General features: G+C 39.0%; 3 protein-coding genes across 4 annotated transcripts; 1 reads left to right on the forward strand and 2 right to left on the reverse strand.

Annotated features, from left to right (window-relative positions):
• Positions 1-5,613: 5,613 nt before the first annotated feature.
• Positions 5,614-14,689, reverse strand: LOC103971349 (uncharacterized). Of its 2 annotated transcripts, none has more exons than XM_009385346.3 (2): positions 14,271-14,689; positions 5,614-6,992 (listed from the first exon to the last, which is right to left on the reverse strand). In XM_009385346.3, exon 2 carries the CDS (start codon positions 6,924-6,926, stop codon positions 5,994-5,996), a length of 933 nt encoding a protein of 310 aa, XP_009383621.2. In that variant the 5' UTR covers positions 6,927-6,992; positions 14,271-14,689; the 3' UTR covers positions 5,614-5,993. The 2 variants fall into 2 exon arrangements, with proteins under 2 accessions (XP_009383621.2, XP_064946039.1); XM_065089967.1 differs by having other exon boundaries at positions 5,614-7,040; positions 14,271-14,688.
• Positions 14,690-14,728: 39 nt separating this feature from the next.
• Positions 14,729-16,618, forward strand: LOC135596442 (pentatricopeptide repeat-containing protein At4g35130, chloroplastic-like). Its single transcript, XM_065088486.1, has one exon. It carries the CDS (start codon positions 14,729-14,731, stop codon positions 16,616-16,618), a length of 1,890 nt encoding a protein of 629 aa, XP_064944558.1.
• Positions 16,619-16,708: 90 nt separating this feature from the next.
• Positions 16,709-20,300, reverse strand: LOC135597255 (uncharacterized). The gene is made up of 5 exons (XM_065089966.1): positions 19,963-20,300; positions 19,508-19,636; positions 17,947-18,111; positions 17,061-17,366; positions 16,709-16,961 (listed from the first exon to the last, which is right to left on the reverse strand). The coding sequence occupies exons 1-5, from the start codon at positions 20,260-20,262 to the stop codon at positions 16,821-16,823; spliced, it is 1,041 nt and encodes a 346-aa protein (XP_064946038.1). The 5' UTR covers positions 20,263-20,300; the 3' UTR covers positions 16,709-16,820.
• Between the last annotated feature and the right edge of the window lie 997 nt (positions 20,301-21,297).

Here is a 21,297-nt window from a genome sequence, read left to right on the forward strand (position 1 = left end):
TATTCAAATTGTTGGGGTCAAAGTTATACTTCTCTACAAGTCTCCACCCCCAAACAGATGGCCAGACTGAAAGGATAAACTCGCTCCTGGAGCAATATCTTCGGCACTACATGAGTGCCAACCAACGAGATTGGGTGAAGTTGTTGGACATTGCCCAATTCTCCTACAACTTGCAACGGAGCTTTGCATCCAACAAGAGCCCCTTCGAGATCATTACCGGACAACAACCGTCGACTCCGCACACCATGGCCATTGGGTATACTGGGAGTAGTCCGTCAGCCTCCTATTTCGCAAAGGAGTGCCATCGAAATGTAGATATTGCGCGGGCTCACTTGGAGAAGGCGGCAAAAAAGATAAAGTGGGCAGACTTGGGAAGGCGACCGCAAGAGTTCAAAGTTGGCGATTTGGTGTTGGTAAAGCTCTAACCAGCATCACTCCAATTCTTTAGGAACAAAGTCCACAAAGGATTCGTGCGCAATTATGAAGGGCCCTTCCCAATTATCAGCCGGGTAGGCAACGTCTCCTACAAGTTGCAGCTGCCAGCGTGGTTCAAAATTCACAACGTTCTTCACGCCAGCAACCTAAAAGCCTACCACTCGGATCCGCAAGATGCTTCCCGAAGTGTTTCAACTCGGCTACCTCCCATCACAGCCTCCTACGAGAAGCGAGTTGAAACCATTCTGGCGGACCGCAAGATAAAGCTACCCAACGGAGCTGAGCAGACAGAGTACTTGGTGAAGTGGTGAAAGCTTCCCCGAACTGAAGCCAGTTGGGAGCCTGAAGATGCCCTGCGACATGAAGAAGAAATCATCAACAACTACCAACAAGCGTCGACGAGGGCATCGACAGTTTAAGTGGGGGAGAATGTCACGAACGGTCGTCGTGCACCCGCATCAACTCCGTTCAACGAACCGTTCGTCGCTCTCATCTTCATGTATAGTTACTTGGCAGCCTGTTTTGCCTTGGTTTTAAGTCATTTTGCTTGTAAAAAATGTAAGTTCGAACAAGCTGCAGCGTTACAAAGCGACCACTCACCAAACCGAGCAAAACATCCCCAAAATAGCTCCGTTTTCGTGTGCCGCGTGCTGATTTATGGAATTTGCCTCCGCTCACCAAAACGTCAGCCATCTTAGCACCTTTGAACCCCCCGGGTGGCATAGAGCTGGATGGGGCTTCGGTATAGTACCGGGCGTTGAACACTCATTCGCAAGTTCGCACGTTGCCTTGACGAGAACTTGTTATCGCGCTTGGGACTCGGTGAGCAACTGTTTGTGGGCTTGCAATTGTTCGTTCAACCTTCTAAAGCCCTTGTTTTCCCCCTCTCCCTCTTTTCTCTTATGCATGCAAGGTGCTTGTTGAATTGCTTGTAAAGCTTCCCCTCTTTTCGTGAGATGTCGGGACTTGTCCATCGCACGTTCTTTCGAACTAATCAACTTTCTCTCTTTTACAGGTCCTTCGGGACCTATGAGAGGTTACAAGTTGGCTGATCTTTGCGGAGCAATATTGCAAGGGCGAAGCACCACTTAGGTAATGCAAGCTAAGTTCGCGGCCAATCGCGAGACATCGGGACTTGTCCGTCGCTCGTTCTTTCGAACTAATCAACTTTCTCTCTTTTACAAGTCCTTCGGGACCTGTCAGAGGTTACAAGTTGGCTGATCTTTATGGAGCAATATCGCAAGGGCGAAGCGCGACTTAGGCAACGCAAGCTAAGTTCGCGTCTTGGCCGCAAGGGTGCCTCACGCCTTAAGCAATTCCAGCTAAGGCCGTGACAGAACATTCGGACTTCCGACGAACTCTCAAACTCCCAACAAAATCATGTTCTTGACTTCGGGACTTTATTTTGCTTTATGTCTTACTATCGTAGTTAATCTTGCACACATAAAACCTACTTTGATCTAGACAATTATTACAAAGCAAATCAAGTGTTGTCCGGCATGTCATTGGTTTATCGGTGCTTCGTCTGAATCGACGCATTGTCCTCTCTTACGGCCTATTACCCAATCAGTTAGTTGACCTCCGCAACTCTGATTTACTTGGCACAATTTTTGCTCTTCTTGGCCCAATGCCCGAACTCATAGCCCGAAGCCTTCTGCCGATACGTCGACCAATCCTTTGGCTCAACGTATAATCTTCTGACATGTTTTTCTCTGGCCCAACATAATTCTTCCTACTTTAATTGTCTCTCTCTGAACGAAGCATCCTGCATCACTCAAAACGTAGATCAAATCATAAACACTATCAATTGATTTCATCATCAAAATCCAAAATTTAACATGTACCACCGCCTAGACTAGCGGTACCACCGCCTAGACTAGCGGTACCACCGCCTGACATAGTCTCGAAGATTATGCCACGACGGTTTTACCTATTGGGTCACTGTTTGGTCCTTTTCACTTGGCCCAACACAGTCCAAACTTGGGCTCAATTTTTTTCTAATTGAGTTGGCCCAATTCCAACCCAATTATATGCTAACTACGAATTTTAAGGCATACACTGAGCTAAATAAGCCCGGTAAGTCTAGGTTTCTTTCGGCGATCTTCCAACGAAATTCCGACGATCTCTCAGCAATGTTCCAACGGACTCCTAGCAAGCTCCTAGACTTCACGACGATCTTTTTGGCGAGTTCCAACGAGCTTTTTTGGTAAGCTCCTGGACTTCTCGGTCAATTCCGGTAGAACTCCCGATGAACGTCTGAACTTCCGACGAACTCTTGAACTACCAACGAAGTCTTATTCTTGACTCTAGGACTTCATTTTGCTTTATGTCTTGATCAATATCATAGTTAATCCTATACACTTAAAACCTACTTCGATCTAGACAATTATTATAAAGCTAATCAAATGTTGTCCTACATGTCATTAGTTCATCAGCACTTCGTCCGAATCTTCGACGCATCGTCCTCTCTTGTGGCCTATTGCCCAATCGACCAGTTGACCTCTACAACTCTGATATCCTTGGCACAATTTTTGCTCTTCTTAGCCTGATGCCCGAACTCATGGCCCGAAGCCTTTTGTCGATACGTCGATCGATCCTCCGACTCGACGTCCAATCTTCTGACATGTTCCACTCTGGCCCAACATGATTCTTCCTACTTTTAATTGTCTTTCCCTAATCGAAGCTTCCTGCGTCACTCAAAATGTAAATCAAATCATAAATACTATCAATTTATTTCATCATCAAAATCTAAGATTCAACAACCACCACCTGACACTGGGTGATACCATCACCCAATCTGACGGTACCATCACCTGACATAGTCTCGGAGACTTTGTATTGGAGACTAAGCCTTTGGCAGTGCCACCACTTAGACTGACGATGCCACCGCCTGACCCAACTTTTGGGTCACTGAATGGGTTATTTTCTTAGCCCAAAATAGCCATTCTTTGGGTCTAGTTGGCCCCTAATTAAGTTAGCCTAATTACATTCTAAACCAATCCAATTAAGACTAAAACTACTTCAATCTAGACAATTATTACAAAGCATTAATCACATGTTGTCTGGCATATCATTGGTTCATCAGCACTTCGTCCAATATTTCGGCATATCATCCTCTTTTATGGCCTTTTGCCCAATCGACATGTTAACCTCCACAATTCCGATCTCCTTAGCATAATGTCTGCTCTTCTAGGCCCGATACCCGAACTCATGGCATGAAGTCTTCTACCGACTTATCGACCGATCCTCCAACTCAACGGCCAGTCTTCTTACATGTTCCACTCCGATCCAACATTTATTCTTCCTGCTTTAATTGTCTCTTTATGATCAAAGCTAGTCCTGCGTCATTTAAATGCACATTAGATCATTACTTTATCAATTAATTTCATCATTCAAATCTGAGATTCAACACCTAACACTTCTTCGTCTAGACTCCCTCTTTTGTTATCTCTGCTGCAACAATGTACTCCACCTCTATAGTTGAGTTAGCAGTAGTATCTTGCTTGGAACTCTTTTAGTATACTACTCCTCTATTCAAGGTGAACACATACCCTAAATTAGATTTACTATCATTAACATCGAATTGGAAACTCAAGTTCGTGTAGCCCTCAACCCTGAGGTTACTTCCTCTATATACCAGTAAAAGATTTTTAGTCCTTCTCAAGTACTTAAGGATAGACTTTATTGCTTTCGAGTGCTCCAAGCCTGGATCCACTTGATACCTGCTTGTGACACTTAAAACATACACTATATTAGACCTTGTACATAGCATAACGTACATGATAGACCCTATCGTTGAGGCATAAGGTATCCTATCCTTGTCTGTCCTTTCTTCAGGAGTCTTTAGGGATATACTCCTAGAAAGCGATATCGCATGTCTTATCGGTAATGAGACCTCTCTTGAAATTTTTCATACCAAACCTTTTGACAATATCGTCTATGTACCTAGACTAGAACAAGCCAAGCATCCTCTTGGATCTATCTCTATATATCCGAATCCCTAAGATATAGGATGCTTCCCCTAAGTCCTTTATGGAGAAATATTTAGATAGTCAAGCTATTACTTTGGAGAGCATTTATACATCATTTCCAATGATCAGGATGTCTTCTACATACAATACCAAAAAGTTGATAGCTCTCCCACTTACCTTCCTATACACACAAGGCTCATCTTCATCAGGGTCACCCTCATGTCATTGAATATACGCTAGTATTGTGTCGACATTTGCGTTAAGGTATTGTGGGAGAGCTATCAACTTATGGTATTATATAGGTTGACATCCACATACGCTAGTATTGCGTCGACATCCACATACAAAAAGGTTGGCTACTACTCCCCTGAATGAAAGTACTATAGATCAAGGGCAAGCCTCCTTGCTCGGGTGTTTGTTAAGAGAGTTGGTATATAGAAATTCCTATGGCATCTCCTTCTAGCGACAAATATTAGGGAAAAAAATTATTGACATCTTGGTCAGCCCGACATGGTTCGAATCTGTGTGCACATGATTGTTCGAGGTATCTCTAAGATAAAAATATCGAGCTCCCAAGGTGCCACATACATAAAGACCGAGGTCAGAAGAGGTTTCTCGACCAGGTCTATCTGATGCCCAAGTTTGTAACTCGAGATGTGTGAGTGCAAACATGAGTGGTCGAGCCAAGTCCTCCAAAAAGGTTAGTTTGTCCTATTTTATTATGCTTATCTTCACGATGAGTATTTATACCTAGTTATAAATGGCAAATAGGAAATTGGTCATAAAAGATAAAAAGGAAGCTCGTGATTATCTTTCTTATTATAAAGAGTAGGAAACAAACTTACGATTTCCTGCTTTGGATCTTCGTCCATGTGAGCAGATAGGTGAAGGGATGACCTTCGTCTTCTTTTCCCTCTCTAGATATCACATGACGATTACAGATGATGATTAGTCGATAATAATTTCCCTATCAATTTAAATGTACGATACAAATTCAAATAATTTTAGTTGAGTATTAGCAAGGAGAAAATTCATAACATTATCTGATGTCATGTTAAAGAACCGATTAGGTGACTATTAATTTGAAATTTTTAAGCTGTCATGAAAAGACGAAATTATTTATAGCCTTCAACAATATCTTTGCAGGTAATCAGAAAACAAAACAAATAACAGAAATTTGGAAATTCAACTTGATATTCTAGAAAAGTTGAAGATGAATCCAAGTGTCAGTGACCGGTTACATGAAACATGCTGCATCTACACTATAATACTGTTGTATACACCATTTTGTGTTGTGATATACCATTTTATACCAACCAAAACATTAAGAAAAAGATATCAATGGAGATAAATAAATGTATGTCTCTCCTGGAGGAACCAATCATTTCTTTCCATAAGTACATCACCATCTAAAGCATTAGTTTCCTTCATATTTTGGATCTGCCAACCATGTTATGCTAAGCAACATTAAGATGCCAAGAAGTTTCATATTTGTTGTAGTTTCTGTGTACGTATCTGAATACTTCTGATAGTTACACTGATACACCACGTGAAATCTACATGACAAAAGATGCTTATTCATTGTCATCAGTTGAAGAACCACTTTAGCTTCCGCATGATGAATCTTCGAGTTTTTTGAAGAATCGATTGCTTCTTCCTCACCTCCTTCTCACTGCTTTGCCTTCTTGCTCTCGTTCTCAGTTGCTGGTAGTATCCTTCAGTCTCTTTCAGCTTCCCTTGCAGTGGAGAAGCTTTGGTTTTGGTTTTCTTATCTGCTTCTAAGTGTGCTTCTTTCGACATGCCTCCTGATATTTCCCTCTCTCTTTGAAGAGCCTGCAGTCGTTGCAATGCATTAGCCTTTCTATCTGCTGCTGCACGACGCTTGCCATCCCACCATACAATCTGAGAACTTGCTGCTGCAGCCTCTTCCTCCATTCTCCTGCACATCACATTGTATTCTTCATGTGAGAGAGCTATCATCTTGTGATCCGCTCTCAGATGTTTTGCTTGATGCAGAGTGGCATCCACTGATTCATTTACTGCTTCCATCTCCATGTCAATCGCTCTCAACTTAAGTTGCAAGGCTTTCAGCAACTGGCTTTTGATTTGAAGCTTCATCTTTACCTTGTTCCTAGATGCACCCATCTCTTCCATCTCCACCTTCAGGCTCTCCATATCCTCACGTCTCCTGTGGGCTTCTTGACGCATCTCTGCAGCTGCCATCTTAGAGTTGCTCTCCTCTGCTTGTTTATGTCTGATGCTTCTGCCAGTGGAGTTGAGCAGGGAGCAGAGCGATGCAATGGCTGTGGTGTACATGGTAACTCTGTTTCTGGTTCTTGAGAGGACAGATCTAGAACTTTCGAGCTCATCAATGGAGGGCATGGAGTCTATCCAGGATTCCACCGCACTTTCCCGAGCTCTCTTGATCTCCTCTCTCGTCCGTACCAATTCCTCCAATGTGATATCCAGTGAATGCTTGTTCGGCATTCTATCTGCAGGATTGGTAGTGCATTCTTCCATCCTCTCCTCGATAAATAACAGGCAGAGTATTCAGGCAACTACAGGAACTTGTTGATGAACTTTGCTCTGTGATAGAACCAATGCTGAATTCGTCTTTTATGGTTTCTTACAAACCTGGTATGTAATTTTCTATTGCTTTTTAATATTGAAGTAGGTTGGTGATGAATACTAAGCATTCAAGACATTTCCATACGTTGGTTTGAATGTCATACTCAATCTGTTTGGATCTTTTGTGAAAGAGATTACTTTTGTCTTATCTGCATGTTTGAGGAAACATAGAAATATGGGAACATAATTTTCTGGAGGTTTAGAGAACCATTCCAAACTAGCACAGAGAACTGTGGAGGTTTAAACTTGATTGGATATATTGTGGTTCTCAAAATCCAGTCTAAAGCCGCATGGCTACATGCATGTTAATTTTCTTAGAGGTTAAAAAAATATCAACCTCCAATGAAAAAGTTGACAATGGGCATTTGAGCCATTGAGGATACTCATTCAACTAGCTAATTTGTCATAACATCATCGACTCAAAGTGTAAGATTTTCCCATAATAGTCTGAATATAATAGATAAATATTCTCATAAACCAGACCATTGGGATTTCAATGCTATAAAAAGGGTATTTCCTCATATGTAACAGGAAACTATTTTTTTTCAATGTGGACTCCACTATACATATTTTGGGTGCTCCTGTGCCTCTATTTGTGCATGTCTTTAAGCCTGGCCAATTCTTTCTTGCCGATGCTATCTTCACACCCACCTCAAGTACTTCTTAATTCCAAAATATTTGGACAAAGTCCCTAGAAAAGCTTCTAATTTTAACTTTGTTCCTTGTAGAGCACTCCCATATAGCTTCTTTCTCGGACAACTAATTTATCTTTTTATTCCTTTTCCTCCATTCTAAGTTAAAACCAAATGAACCATATCATTGCACCACTTAACTCAATATTAGAGTGGTCTTAAATTAATAATATTCAATAAAATCAAATAATATTAATATATTTTCACTTATATCATCAAAAATATAAAATAATTATAAAATTAAACTTAAGATTAAAAATAAATTATTTTAAAAATAAAATTTTATTAAATAATAATATAATCTAATATTATTTAATATTGACAAAATATAATATAATGATATTATTTGTATATTTTTTATGAATAACATTAATGTCATTAAATAAACCAACAAATGATAAATATTAATCTAAAAAAATTTAAAATTTTAGGATAGTTTAAAAGATAACTTACAAAGGTCTAACTGATCCTTTTTTTTATTTTTAAACTTTTAAAATAGGTATTTTCTATTTATTTCAGCCGTTAAAAGCATGAAATTAGTCTTTTTTTTTAATTTTACCTAATTTAAGATGAATTTACAACTCCTTTGGGATAAAAACCACATAAATATTATTATAGAAGGTCTTCTTTAAGCCTTTAAAATAGGAAGCATGAAATTAGGAAGCTTTACAAATAACTTACAAAGTTATAAATACCATTCTTTAAGCCTTTAAAATAGCTATTTTTATATATTTTAGCCTTTAAAAGCATGAACTTATGTCATTTTCTTAATTTCATTCAATTTAAGGTAAATCTACCACCCTTTGGACAACAACCAACTAAGTTTTAAGGACATTAAAAAATTTTTGAAGACCTAAGACTAAATCACACTGTTTCTAAATGAGATTCCACCATTTTTTGGATTCTATTTAAAACAACATAACCTCATTAAAAAATAGTATTACTCACGTCCCACTTTTATAACAAAATGTTAAAAAAGATATTTTTACCTATTTCAGTCCTTTACAAATATAAAATAATGTTGTTTTTTAATTACCCAATTTAAGATGAATTTATCATCCCTTTGGGATAAAAACTTGAATGTTATTATAAAAGGTTTTTAAAGTTTTATGGTAAATTTTTGGAGACTTGAGTTACACTAATAATGGGTTCTATTATAAAATAGTGTAAACTCATTCAAAAATAATTTACCTCACATCTCACTTTTTCAATAAAAATCTCAAATTTTCTTAACCTACAAATAACTTCTAACAACCTAAATATGTATATTTTATCTATTCTAGCCCTTTAAAAGCATGAAATTATGTCATTTTTCCAATTTAAATTTACTACCTCTGTGGGATAAAAATTACTTGAATATTATTAGAGAAGGTTTTCTAAATTTTGAAGGACACGAAAGACTGTTTGTGGGACTTATTCAAAAACAATATAATCTCATTCAAAAATAGTGTAACTTATAATCTACCTTTTTCAAAAATTCTTAAATTTTAGAAAACCTTAAAAATAACTTATAAAGGTCTAAATGACTATTTTTTATTTTTAAACCTTTATAATACATTTTTTATTTATTTCAAGCCTTTAAAAGCATGAAATAATATCTTTTTTCATGTTATCCAACTCAAGATGAATTTACCACCTCTTTCGGATAAAAACCACTTAAATATTATTATAGGTTTTCTGAAGTTCGAAGGATACAAAACTTTTTTTAAAAAAAACCCGACCTAGTTTTTGAAATGGATTACACTGTTTTTGGATCCTATTCAAAAACAGTGCAACCTCTTTAAAAAAATATATAACATCTCACTTTTCTTTCAAAAGTCTTCAGTTTTTAGAAAACCTTGCAAATAACTTACAAAGGCCTAGTTGACCATTTTTTTCTATTTTTATGCCTTCAAATTTTTTTTTTCAGCCCTTTAAAAGCATGAATTTATGTTTTTTTTAGTATTACCCAATTTAAGTTTAATTCACCACCCCTTTGGGACAAAATCCTTGAAAACTATTATAGAATGTTTTCTGAAGTTTTAAGGACACAAAAAAAAAATTTGAAGATCTGAGTTACACTATTTTTTGATAGAGGGTCATACTGTTTCTGAGTCTAATCTAAAAAATTATAGCCCATATTTTACTTTTTCCATAAAATATCAAATTTTTAGGAAACTGACAAATAACTTATAAAGGTCAAAATGATTATTTTTTCTATTTTAAACCTTAAAAATAGATATTTTATTTATTTTAATCATTAAAAGCTTGAAATATGCTTCTTTTTAATTTTAGCCAATATAAGGTAAATTTACAACCTTCTGTGGCAAAAAACACTTACATAATATTATAGAAGGTCTTTTAAAATTTTGAGGATATAAAAAAAATTGGATACCTTAGTTATATGGGGTTTGGGTCATATTCAATATAACCTCATTCAAAAATATTATCTCTTTTTTAAAAATTCTGAAATTATAGAAACCCAAAGAAATTACTCACAAAGGTCTAAATAATTTTTTTTTTTTAGACCTTTTAAAGTAGATTTTTATTTTTCGTGAAATTATGTTATTTTTAAATTTTACATAATTTAAGGTGAATTTAAAATTTGTATAGAAACAAAACCACATGAATATTATTATAGAAGGTCTTTTGATGTTTAATGACACAAAGAGTTTTGGATATTTGGATATCTTAGTTACATTGTTTTTAATAAAACTATACTATTTTTTAGTCCTTTTTAAAAATAGTATGCCTATATAAAATAGTGTAATTCACAACCCACTTTTTCAAAAAAAATCCCAAATTTTATAAAAAAAACTTGCAAATATTATACAAAGCAATGATTTCAATAGGCGCTCGAGCGCTCGACTAGACGCTCGGGCAAGGCGAGGTGAAGCTCGAGCGCCTCGCTTCATTTCCAGACGGCGCGCTTCAAAGAGGCATCACCTAGGCTCGGGCGCTTCAGGCGAGCGCCTGGGTTAAACCAGGCGACCGAAACAGCATTTTAAGTCTGGTTCGATCTCCGGCGCTTTAGTTGGTTCAATCGAACCAACTAAAGCACTGATATCAGTGCGAATTCCCCAACCCTAACCTTGCTCGTCGCTCTCGCTGTCGTTGCTCGCTGCTACCATTGCCATTGTCTCCACTCGCCGCTCCCGCTCCCATTGCTCGCTGCTGCCGCTACCACTATCGCCGCTTGCCACCCCCGCTATCGCTACTACTACTCGTTGTCACTATAGCCACTCGCCGCTCCCGCCGCTCGCTACTACTGCTACCGCTACCGCTGCCACTGTCGTCACTCGTCGCTGCTACTCCCGCTTTTCTCAGTCAGCACCCTTGGTCTTTCCTTAAACTCTTCTCTTCTCTTTTAATAGTATATTGTTAATAGTATATAGTATACTGTTAACTGTATCCTAGTAATAGTATTTGTATTTATTAGATTAATAATATATTATTTTGATTTTAATACTATTAATTTTTTATTTATTTGAACTTATTGTTAGGTTTTAGGATAAATAGAGTCTCTAATGGCATCAAAAAACGATCCTGCATGGAAATATAATTATCTAAATGATCTGATAGATCCTAATGCAATGACTTGCATGTTCTGCAATAAAGTATAATCAAGCTTTGAAGGCTCGTCATGATTTACAAAATAGAATTGATCAAATCTCATTGCAAAATATTGATGATTCAAATGAGTAGTTGGTGGGATAAATGGATGCCAACTTGCACGATGCCGAAGACGAGCTTATATTTGAAGATGATAGATTGACATAGGGAGATGTGGCAAGAGCTTCAGGTGCTGGAGAATTACAAACATACAAGACAGATGACAAAGAAAAAAAGAGTGAAAAAGCATCAAGCTCGACTCCTACTATTATTGAAGACATAGAAAATGAAACATATTTTGATGAAGAGGAAGGACAAGAGGAAGAAGATGAATTCAATGAAGATGATTTGTATGAAAATGACGATAATATTGATTATAATAAATGACTTTGATGTAAAATTTTATTGTTTTGAATTTTGAGACTTTTTGTTAATGTGACATTATGATTTTATACCTTAGATTTTCTTAATTTAATAACATATTTTTATTTAAAATTTTAAATAATTATATTTATTAATTATATTATATATTTTTATATTTTAGCGCCTCACTTCGCTCGGGCGAGCGCCTAGCACCTCCGACATTTTTGGACCTTGGCATCTAGCTTTTTTTAAATCACTGGTACAAAGAACTAAATGATCATTTTTTTATTTTTAAGCCCTTAAAATAGATATTTATTTATTCAACTCTTAAGAGAATAAAATTATTATTTTTAATTTTACCTAATTTAAACTAAATTTACCACCCCTTTAGGACAAAAACCACTTGAATATTATTATAAAAAAATTTTAAAATATAAAACATTTTTGAAGTCATGAGTTACATAGGTTTTGAACAGGAATGGGTTACCGTGTTTTTGGGTTCTATTCAAAATAGTGACCAGTTTAAATACAGTATAACTTATCTTTTATATTTTCTAAAAATTCTTGTATTTTCAAGAAATATTGGAAGTGACCTACAAAAGCCTAAATGACATTTTTTTATATTTTTAAACCTTTAAAATAGTTATTTTTTATTTATGTCAGTCCTTAAAACTTGAAATTATGTTATTATTTTGTGGAAATTATTATAATTTTAACATTAAATTTATGTTTTTTATTTTTATTATTATAAATATAAATATAAATATAAATATAAATTATATTATTTAATTTATTATCTATTATTTATATTTTGGATCAATCTGAGTTTTGGCTTACTTAAACAGATTCGATTGAATTAGTTGGTTCACAAGAATGTGTCGGTTCAATATGAGTTTGAAAAGGGATGAAAATGAGGAAAAGGATAAAAGAATTGTTGAGGGTACTTTTATCATTTTTTTAATTAGGGACGCATAGCGAAAAAACTTATAATAGGGGTATTCTGTGGGGCAAAAAGAAAACATAAAACTAGGGATTGTTTTAGGGAATTTACCCAAAAAAGTGTCTCTTAGTGCTCTTAATGATTAGACAACCTTATATAAGGAAAAATGCACTGTCTTAGCTCTTATCTTCCACCTCGGATGGACGATCTCAATTTGTCTCATCCTATAAAATGAATAACTTGTATGCCTATTTAGTATGTAAATTTTTAGCATGGATAAAGCATATCTGCATAATTGTTTTTTCCTCTTCGTTAATTATTTATAAATATGTCCACTTGAAATTGAGATTGTTTTCACTTGCCATCAAGGAATTGCCAGTGTTTACACTCTTCCTAAGCCATGCATTAGTGGGAATCCCATGCAGTTAAAGCAACAAGCTTCATGTTTGGTTGATCATTTGTAAGTTATATGACTGGAGTCCAAAATCATAAAAATAACCTCTCACCTCTTTGCTTGTGAAGATTGTAGTTATGTTAAACCTTCCTAAATCTCACATTGGCAAGACCCTCGTGAGGTGGTTCATCTCTTTTTTATTTTAGGTAGACACTGAATTTGATTAAACTCACCGGTCATAAAATTTTGTTTCAAATTTACCAACCTATAGATATTTTTTTAGAAATCAAAAGCTTTTACCAGCAAGAAAAGAAAATAGTAAAAAAAAATACAAATTTCATAATTATATCCAGGCAAATTTCCTTACCTAGATAGTGGCAACATGATCTAGCCTACAAAAGAGTTATTACCTGCTTCAGTAATTGTCAAATTCAAGGAGCTATGAAATGAATCACAAGTCACCATATTAAACAATAAAATTCACAAGAAAATTAAAACATTAAAATGGTCACTATATTACGTTCTTATCATTTAAAAGCTTTGTATCACAAGTCATATAATTCATGAGGAAGTGATGTAGTTAGACAAAAAAAACTAATAAATTCATATGTTTAAGTTGTTTTATGCACCATACTTACGTTACTTGTATATATAACCTAAGAACGGTCTCCTACTTTTCCCATCCTCTAAACAGTTCAAACACAAACAGCGTCAATTTGTAGACAGAAATAAGCCTCACCCCATCCAACAATTTACAATAGCTAAAACATGTAGATGGTCTCATCCCCTCTTAAAGTGACTTCCATGAACAAACAGACAATGTGATGTCAGTTTCTTTACTGCATGACCTAAAATGCAACAGATTCAGTAGGCTACCCTGACAACTGACCATTTGATTGTCTGTCATGACCAAAACTAGAATAATAAAGTCTTGAGGAACCCTTCCTTGAAGCCTTCATATCCTAAAATCTCTCATGCAGATTATGATGATACGACAACTGGTAGTAGCTAAATTATCCTCGAGACTAGCTATGACATTTTCATTCATGTTTCCAAATGTTGTCATCTTTTAGCAAGATCTTTAACTACAATAATGAGAACAAAAGAAGTAAATGAACTTTTAATAAAGAACTTATGAAATCTAAAGGAGCTGAGAAGCAAGTTTAACCGTAAGGAAATAACTTCAACAAATGAATTGGCAATATAAATAGAACAGAGCCGGTCAAGTAACAAATAAGGTTATCTAGCCTAATTACCTGGCAGTCAATCAAGGTTCCACTTGGTGAATCCAACCAATCAAACAAATGCATCAGGTTGGAGTAGGGAAATTGAATAAGGGATTGGAAAGGTAAGGGGGGGGCCTGTTGGCTATGGTCGTGGCGATCGTCTTGACGGCGAGAAAGAGGGTGGCGGTCAGGTTTTGTACCGAGGCTCTGCCACTGGCTGAGGGAAGAGGAGAGGAACTCCGCCTGGGCATCCTTTGGCTTTGGAAATGACGGTATGGAGAGGCTGCACTCGGAGCACGCCGTGTCCCCCACCGAATGGTCGGACACCACCGCAGTGCTCTGCGATCAATCTCTCTTGTTTGGTCTAATAGCAACAATGAGTGGTTTACTCAAACTAACCCAAATTGCGAACCGGACAGGTACCAAACGGCTCTCCCCGACCCAGATCATAAACCCTAACGATTGGCCCGGGCCGAAGTAATACCGAAATGAGATGGCGAACCCCGATCTTGTCGGCGTCCTCCGTCCGGTCGCTTCTCCGAGAAGTCGCCGCCACCAAATCCTTCCCCCAGATCGCCCAGCTCCACCAACACCTCACCGCCGCCGGCCTCACCGGGGACCCCTTCCTCTCCACCAAGCTCCTCGAGCTCTACGCCGACGCCGGCGATCTCCCCTCCGCTCTCAGCCTCTTCGCGGTTCTCCCCTCCCCCTCCGTCTTCGCCTGGACCCCCATCCTCGCCCTCCTCTCCCGCTCCGGCCACCACCCCCGCTGCCTCGCCGCCTACCGCTCCATGCGCTTCGCCGCCATCGCCCCCGATGGTTACGTCTTCCCCCCCGTCCTCCGCTCCGCTGCCGGCCACCACCACCCCGCCGCCACCGCCTCCCTCCACGCCGACGCCGTCAAGTTCGCCGCGGCCACCGCCCTCCCCGTCGCCAACGCCCTCATCAATGCCTACTCCAAGTCAGGCGATTTAGCCGCTGCTCGCCACGCCTTCGACTTCGCGGACGGCAGCGATCTCCTGTCGTGGAACTCCATCATCGCCGCCTACGCCATAGCGGGGTGCATCGAACCCGCGCTGGGCCTGCTCGACTCCATGAGATCGAACGGCTTCGACCCGGATGTGGTAACGTGGAACACCATAATGGACGGCTACTGCCGCGCCGGTCGCTGCTCGGAGGCTCGTGAAATCTTAGATGCGCTGCAGCAACCCAACGCGGTCTCGTGGACCACCGTGATCTCCGGGTACTCTCGCAGCGGGAATCACGAGGCAGCCCTGGAGATCTTCAGCCGCATGATGCACGCGGGGACTGTTCCACCGGACCCCGATACCTTATCCTGCGTGGCCTCCTCCCTCCGCCACGTGGAGGCGCTTCGGGCGGCCCTCTCGGTCCATGCTTACGGGCTCAAGACGACCGCGGTCGACGCGTTCTACGGAGTCGCTGGAGCAGCGCTGGTTGCGTTGTACGCCAGCCGCGGTCGAATCTCGACCGCCAAAGCGGTGTTCGACATGATGAGCCCGGCGGACGTGGTGACGTGGAACGCCGTAATCCTCGGTTTCGGCCGCGCGGGTTTGACGCGTGTGGCGCTGGAGTACTTTAGTGCGATGCTGTCGCGGGGCATCAGAAGCAACTGCACCACCATCGCCACGGTCCTCCCGCTGTGCGACATGAAGCTGGGTAAGGAAGTGCATGCACACGTGATCAGGCAAAGCGATGCGTACGCCAGCAGCACAGTGCAGAACACGCTGATAGATATGTATTCAAGAGCAGGGTGCGTCGATCGCGCAAATCAGGTGTTCGCGAAGATCGAGGTGGACGATGTGGTCACATGGAACACGATGATCGGCGCCTACGGGGCGCACGGACTGGGGACGCAGGCGCTGCAGCTCGCGCACCGGATGGTGAGGCGCGGGCTGAAACCCGACGCTGTCACACTCACCAGCACACTGGTGGCGTGTGCTCGCTGCGGCCTGGTGGGCGAGGGGCTCGAGTTTTTGGAGACGGTGGTGCGAGATCTCGGGCTCGTGCCGAGCAAGGAGCAGTATGCTTGCGTCGTGGATTTGCTCGCGCGGGCCGGGAGGTTCGAGGAAGCTGCCGGATTGGCGGGAACGATGCCGACGAGGGCGGGGGCGGAAGCGTGGGGGTCGCTGCTGTCGGCGTGCCGGACGCATCAGAATGTGGAGGTCGGCCGGTTGGCCTTCGAACAGCTGCTTCGGTTGGAGCCTGGGAATCCGGGAAACTACGTGACGATGTCCAACATATATGTGAGAGCAGCAAGGTGGGAAGATGCCAAGAAGGTGAGGTTGATGATGCAGAGGAAAGAGTTGTCGAAGCCATCTGGCCATAGTTGGATCGCAGCAGGATCAAGAACAAGATGATCAACTATATATATATATATATATATGTATATATATATGTATATATATATATACAAGATGATCTGCTGTAGGCATTGCAAAACGAAGGGCTACTTACGATGCGGCTTTTATGCGTTTTGTTTCAATCACAAAAAGAGATATTGCCAACATACAAGCATAACGATAGTAATTACCACAATTATTTTTATTGGAATTACCGAATTTAGTACCGAATCATCCCCAATTCCTTGAGCCAAAGAAGGATCTCAGAAAGGCCTTCATGCAAGCTTCTAGGGTTATAACCCAGTTCTGCTTTGGCCTTATCACAGGAGTATGCCCATTGATGTCTCAACACCCTCACAGCCTGCAACAAATGAAGTAGAAAACCAACTGGGTTGAGAGAAGAGTATTCCTGTAAAGCAACCAAAAAAGAACAGTTAAAGAGGATTTCCAATTTGCATACCGGGTAGCTGATAAGTGGAAGCTTTCCTGTGATGTGAGAAAAGAAAACCGATATCCAGCCATAGATTTCTATTATTCCCAGAGGGATATGTAACAATGGTCTCCTTGTTTTGGTGATGGCCGCGACGATGTCTAAAACTTGAACGAATGAAGCGTTATCTCCAGTTAGCAAGTACCGTTCACCCGGTTGGCCCTTGTGCATAGCTGCAATATGGCCACTTACCACATCTTCAACGTGACAAAATGGCAGCCTATCATTCCCGTCTCCTATATAACCAGGTAATCTCCAATTGAATCGTTCGATCAGCTGCAAAAGGGCAAAGGGAACTTCATCATAATTTTAAAGAGAATGCATAAAGAGTTGCAGATAATTATTGATGAATAGATCAAAAAGGCAATACAGAGCAAAATGCCGATAGAGTTAATTTTAGATGGACCTCACTACCCTTTAAAATTAAATTCTCAAGGGAGTACCTGCGTTCATACTTGGTTTTATCAAATAACAGAGCAAAATCAATTTAAACCATGAAGTATTAAGTTCACAAGCATGCTTATGAAATTTTGAAATATCGGTGACTGTTCTATGCAGTAGCTGGAGCTAGTTTTGTCTACCCAGATACTCTGGAGATGTTAATGCATAAGTTGAGAATCCTAGGAATTTAAATCTATAATGATAACTCCCTCTGGTTAACATGAGAAGGATAGAGCCATAACAGTTATGAATAACTCTGATCATGGTACCTGTGCATCTTTTACCAAGAGTTCAATGAGAACCAGGAAAATGAGATTCTGTTAGATGCTGAATCTGTGCCCTAATCAAATAAAAGATTATCCCTATTTCACAAATTAGCATCCCTTATCATCTGAAAATGAAGAACAGTTCTTACTATTTTTGCAATAAAATTTCCAGATGTCAGTTTCCCTGAACCATAGATGACTCCTGGATAGAGAAGAACAATTGGTGTCCCATCAGCTGCAGCTTGCAATGCAATTCCATCAGCAACAGCCTTGGATTTTTCATACTCCGTGCAAAACATCTTTCCCTGATGCATCTGGAATTACAAACAATAGACAAATGATCTTGTCTTAATTGAACAAGAACCAAAGGCTAAGGCATTTCTGTGCATTCTAGAAAGTGAGATCCAAAATGAAAAATGACACTTGCCTACTTAGGAGGGAGATGTATAGCCGCAAGACTACTTCTGTGACTGTCTTTATTTGAAAGATTGAATAAACTGATGTGAAAGAATCATGAAACTTGATACTTCATCGAGATTAAAAACAAACTTCAAGAAATTATTAAACATTTTCCCACTAACTAGGACCAGTGATGTCCACATGCTCTGCATGAGGATAAATATTTATTCTAAACCTATAGAGAAGGCTTTTTTGAAGTCCACCAATAGCTCAACAATACAGACAATGCAGGCAGACAGGGAGAAAGTGGAAGGACCAAATAGGGAACATGTGAGGGGACATTCAACTCCAATCATGTGATGCCAACCATTTTCCAACATTTATAAGGCTACTCCAAAGATGCACTAATTACAAACAACTCATAGAGTTTCAAATAGGCACTAATCTAATCCCTCTGTTCAACAAACTAAAAAAATAACAGAAATAAGGTCAATGTTTTCAAAACTCACAGCAGATTTTTTTACTATTAATAAGAAAAGTACTGTGCCAATCACTCATCAAAGTCTAATGCACCAAAATGAATATGGTAAGAAGTGGCATCATAAACTTAAACTCAGTTGACACACAGCAATTTTCTGCAGCAAATATTTTTTAATTAGCTAGATCATCATATAAGGTTAATATCTCCCGAATATATATGACAAAAGATATTCACTGAAATCTCTGGATAGAAATTGTTAATTCACAATTAAAAAAAATATTACTCAGCCTTTTTGAAAGAAAATGATTTACATATTCATGATTACGTACATTCCACCATGTTTTGCAAAAACAAAAAAATTCTTTTCCACAGACATTTTAAGTCGGCAACTATGAATTCCATTCAGAAGCATGAGATATCAACTATTTAGCATAAAGTTAGCATCCTAGGTTGTGCATTACTCAAAACACTCCATTGCGAAGTTTGAAGAGCACATGACACTACAAGATTTATCTCAAGCACTCTTTTGATGAGGGTTTAAACTGTTGTCATGCAAAGGATGAGATATGAAGAATCAGCTTTGTTAGCTGATTCTTCTTATCTGGTATCAACTATTTAGCATAAAGTTAGCTTTGGTTTAATCAGAGAGCGTTAGCTGTATTTTCAGCTTTGTTTTCCCAACAAGACATCCCAAACATAGCTTCCACTGGGAATAATTACATAGCTAGAGCTTCCTCAAAACTAGAACAGTTGGGAACATCCTTTGTTATTGTCTAAATTTTTTAACTTTAAATATGAATCTGGTTTCCCAAATTAAGGATCAGAGATACCTGTTTCTCGTCTGTCACATAGCCATCTGTTGGTCCAAGAGCAAAAAAAGATGACGTATAAATTATCTTCCGCAGCGTCTTCATTGCTTGGAAAGCTTGCAACACATTCCTCAAGCCTCCTACATTCACCTACATTCAAGAAACAGGGAAATGTTTTCATTTCTGTTTTTAACGCTAAAATATAAAGATCCTAAACATCATTCAGATGAACCATACTGTGGAAGAACAAATTCTTGAACCAATTTGTGAAAGATCTGACAGTTAATTTCCTGAATGGTCATACTAATACACAAAACACAAGCAAACCAATATACCTAGCATAGGTAGAAAACTTAGCTTAAACTATTGAACCTTAATTGCAGTTCAATCAAAATCGAACTCTTCCATTCTACCAATCAGTGTCCTATCGATAAACTAAAGACCCCAAAGTAAGGGAAACAAGGGTTTATGTTCACAGCAAAGAATCTGGAAGGATCGAGAATCCAGGGTTCGACGAGGGCGGCGGTGTGGAAGACGACGTCGCAGCCGTGGAGGGCGTCGATAAGGGAGGGGAGGTCGGTGACGTCGCCATAGGCGAGCTCGAGAGTGGGGTGGGACGAAGGGAGGGAGCTGAGGTCGCCGCTCCGCCGCACGAAGGCCCGTACGACGTGGCCCTCCTCCAGGAGCCGGTGGCAGAGGCGGCCGCCGAGGTAGCCGGTCGCTCCCGTCACCAACACTTTCACCATTTCCTGATAGACGGAAGAAGAGTTGGGCATCGATTGGCCAAAAGTCAAACACCACCTCTATATTTGCATTTGAACCCCCCTGACTTTTTTGTGCATAAGTCCTTCAGAGATTATTATTTTATATAGTATATCCATTTTTATTTTTTTAAGTGCATTTATTTTATACTTATAGTCGATCTTATATTTTGTGTTTAACAAATTTTACAAAATCCCAATTATATTTTTCCAATGAATGTAGTAACCTTTTTTATAGTTATAGTCATTTTTTCCATAATAAAATTCCATTTAAACATTAACAGTAATAAAAATCAGTAGTAATCAAGCTGTATATTTCCTTGATTAAGAAGAGCACAAAGGATAAATCTAATTGATTTGAATGACCAAAAGAGGCTCTTAACGATAAAAAGAAAACGTCCATTAATATATTGGTGTTAGTGACTCTAGTATTTTCAAACGAACAAGTTTTCCTCTGATTATTGAGAAATCATGAAAAAATTGCAGTGTGGAAGGAACTCACGTCATACTGACAGCTTCATCTCATTGAGCATCCCTTTCTGTTCTCCATCCATTTCTGTAGAACATCATGCTGAAATATTATTAGACAAATACTACAGCAAACTGTCTTCCTCAAATTATTTGCAAGACAACATATTACAGATCAAATGTGCCTGTAAAACAATTCAGAAAATTTAAGAGACATGCTATCTTATGGCACAAATCAAGGAGTACAGATTTCTCGGTGTAGCATCAAGCCGACATAATAGAAGACTTTTGTTGAAATACAACCAAGAAAGCTTTCAAAGTGTAAAAAGCTCGGGAGAATTTAGCAACATCCAAAGATTCCTTGGAAATATAGCAAATATAACTAAAATTTCTGAACAGGAGTTAAAAATATTTTTAAAAAATAGTACACAAATTAAAGACGAGGAATATGACATTTGTTCTAACTATCATCCTCATATTGCGGAAGATTGTCCTCTTTTTTTGCAATGGGACCTGCATAGAGATACATAATCTAATATTCATCAAGACTCTGACGCAAATAGCTGCCACTATCTTGTTTCA

This window comes from Musa acuminata, chromosome BXJ1-11, assembly GCF_036884655.1.
Source record: "Musa acuminata AAA Group cultivar baxijiao chromosome BXJ1-11, Cavendish_Baxijiao_AAA, whole genome shotgun sequence".
Taxonomy (NCBI): domain Eukaryota; kingdom Viridiplantae; phylum Streptophyta; class Magnoliopsida; order Zingiberales; family Musaceae; genus Musa; species Musa acuminata.

Coding starts and splice junctions, on each gene's coding strand:
- LOC135596442 (XM_065088486.1), top strand. CDS start 14,729: ATGAGATGGCGAACCCCGATCTTGTCGGCGTCCTCCGTCCGGTCGCTT.
- LOC103971349 (XM_009385346.3), bottom strand. CDS start 6,926: ATGGAAGAATGCACTACCAATCCTGCAGATAGAATGCCGAACAAGCAT.
- LOC135597255 (XM_065089966.1), bottom strand. CDS start 20,262: ATGCCCAACTCTTCTTCCGTCTATCAGGAAATGGTGAAAGTGTTGGTG. Junction 18,112..19,507: donor ATGTGACAGACGAGAAACAG/GTATCTCTGATC, acceptor TTGTAATTCCAG/ATGCATCAGGGAAAGATGTT. Junction 17,367..17,946: donor GAAATTTTATTGCAAAAATA/GTAAGAACTGTT, acceptor GCCCTTTTGCAG/CTGATCGAACGATTCAATTG.